General features: G+C 38.0%; 1 protein-coding gene across 2 annotated transcripts in view; it reads left to right on the top strand.

Moving 5' to 3' along the window:
* ltbp4 (latent transforming growth factor beta binding protein 4) overlaps positions 1-2,500 on the top strand; it is a 45,954-nt gene that overhangs the window by 20,505 nt on the left and 22,949 nt on the right. The window contains exons 11-14 of one of the 2 annotated variants that reach the window (XM_080025132.1): positions 355-519; positions 837-968; positions 1,464-1,589; positions 2,398-2,500. The exon at positions 2,398-2,500 is cut by the window's right edge and continues 11 nt beyond it. In XM_080025132.1, coding sequence (XP_079881258.1) covers positions 355-519; positions 837-968; positions 1,464-1,589; positions 2,398-2,500 — 526 coding nt within the window. The remainder of the gene's footprint in view (positions 1-354; positions 520-836; positions 969-1,463; positions 1,590-2,397) is intronic. The other variant, XM_080025133.1, reaches the window with a different exon arrangement.

Genomic DNA, 2,500 nt, shown 5'->3' with positions numbered 1-2,500 from the left:
GTAAAGAGACAGTTTGAGTTTTTTTTTGTTAGATAGTCAAGGTAAATAAAAGGCTCTGATAGCAGTTTTTATATTTTAATATTTAATATTTTTTTAAGATGTTTGAGATTTCTGGCGGGAGTACAAACAGGAAATGTTTTTCTTCGATAATTATTTTTTTTATTTAAAAGATTTTCTAAGAATTTTGGGGTGTTTTCAGAAATTTTTGGGAATATTTTCCTTTAATATTTTTTTTAATTTCCTAATATTTTATTATTATAATTTTTTTTAAAGAAATATATTATTTTCAGTCATTTTACTAAAATCTTGATAATCTTAATATTATTACACAATTCATTGTCCCTCCCTTATTAGGCGGTCGGGCCCATCCGGATCCTCCAGCCTCGGGGGTGGACTCTCCCCCCGCTGCACCCCAGCCACAGAGCCCCGATCCTGGGTCGACACCGCGCCGAGGGCCCCCCCCTCCTCCACACATCAGAACCACTGTAGGGACAACCACAAGACCAACCAGAGTACAGGGTGAGTAGCAGATGCAGGACTTGTTTAAAAGTCTCCCAAGGTCTTTTATTTTATGTTATAGTCCCTATTTTGAACTAATAAGTAAATTAATTAATTGGTTTTCTCCCGAAAGTTGAGAATGTGAAAGTAACTTAAAGGTGGAGTCAGCGATTCTGGATAATGTAAACAAAGGACACAGTACGGACAGGTTTCACTTTTTCACTGATTTTGACAAAAAAAAAGCGATTATGACAACACATGTTTTCCAGAAACAGTGAGGCCTTTAACATCAATAAATCAATTTACCTGCAATATGGAATAATATTTTTTGTGTGCAGCAGTGCGAGGTGTGTGTGAGAGCAGACCCGGTGTGTGTGGACGTGGCCGCTGTGTGGATCAGCCCGGAGGGAGACACACCTGTGTGTGTGACCAGGGATTCCAACTGAACTCTCAACGCACCTTCTGCCAAGGTACATTTACTGTTAATGTTAACATTATACACACTAGTGGTGTAACGGTACACGAAAGTCACGATTAGGTACAATCATAAAAATATTGAAATATAAATATAAAAAGAATACTGCTCAAAGGTCTCCAATAAGTAAAATACTTCTCATAAAAAAAAAGTTTCGCACCGCAATCATAACAAGCAGGTACATTCGCCATATTAACGCTATTCACACCATAAATAAGTTTAGCAGTTTACCTCTCTCATACGGGCCTGTATTTTTGACGGTTCGGTACCAATACGTGTATTATTACACCCCTGACAAGTATACACTAATACTTGTTGGACATTTTACTTGTATTTTCGATCATTTACATTATTTGAAAATTGTACTTTTGTATTTTACTAATTATTTTAAGATATTTTACAAAACTTGTGTGTCTGTGTGTGTGTGTGTGTGTGTGTGTGTGTGTGTGTGTGTGTGTGTGTGTGTGCGTGTGTGTTAATGTGTGTGTAGATGTGAATGAGTGTGTGCAGTCTCCAGGAGTGTGTTCGGTGGGACAGTGTGTGAACAACATGGGAAGTTATCGGTGTGTGTGTCCGTCCGGATACAAGAGCAACAGCCAGCTCACTGAATGTCTAGGTAACAGCTTATTTTTGAATTTTATTTTAATTAATCTTTTTATTTTCTTTATTCACAAAAAAAATACAATAACACATATATAAATACAAACGTACACTCATACACATAAGTACACAATCTTTACAATTACTTAAGATCAATTTTTACCAAACTTCATATTAAGTCATTCAAAGTATTGCAGGAGATAACATATAATTCGAACAAGAGTCAGTTAAAATTATCCACTCGCTCATACATTCTTTTTAGATGAAATTACAATTGAAAGACATGAAAAAAAAAAAGTGTGAAATAGTCCATCAATGAGCAGAGTGTTTGCCCCGTTACAACTTTGTCTATCCAAACTGTCTAATAAAGCAATTAAATTTTTTTTTATCCTTTCTTGTAAATGATAATGTCTAAAATAAGGAACTCAAAAAGGATGGCCTAGAGGTAAGGTGGCCGACCAGTAACCATGAGGTCGCTGGTTCGATCTCCGGCACCGGACAGGAGGGTGTGAGTCGTAAAACTAGCAGAGGCTGGTATTGTGTCTACGGTGCCCCACCATCTCTACCATTGTGTCCTTGAGCAAGACACTTAACCCCAAAACTGCTCCAGGGGCGCTGTACTGCGGCTGACCCTGCGCTCTGACCCCCTCCGAAGTGTGGTAACTTGAGAGGGGATATGCGAAAAGACGAATTTCAATGTGCCTCGTGTACAACTGACAAATAAAGATAACTTAACTTAACTTAACAATCTCTTTGAATTGTGAAAAATATAGATTTTTCCGATAAAAACATCTTTTTTCTCTCTTATCCATTCACGTTCTCAGACATTGACGAGTGTCAACAGAATCCCTGTAGCAACGGTCGCTGTGACAACACACCCGGAAGCTTCAGGTGTCTCTGTCGCCTTGGTTACAGGCTCAACGGAAA

The sequence above is a fragment of the Ammodytes marinus genome (assembly GCF_949987685.1).
Source record: "Ammodytes marinus genome assembly, chromosome: 3".
NCBI lineage: Eukaryota > Metazoa > Chordata > Actinopteri > Uranoscopiformes > Ammodytidae > Ammodytes > Ammodytes marinus.
This window is presented reverse-complemented; position numbering and strand designations above follow the sequence as displayed.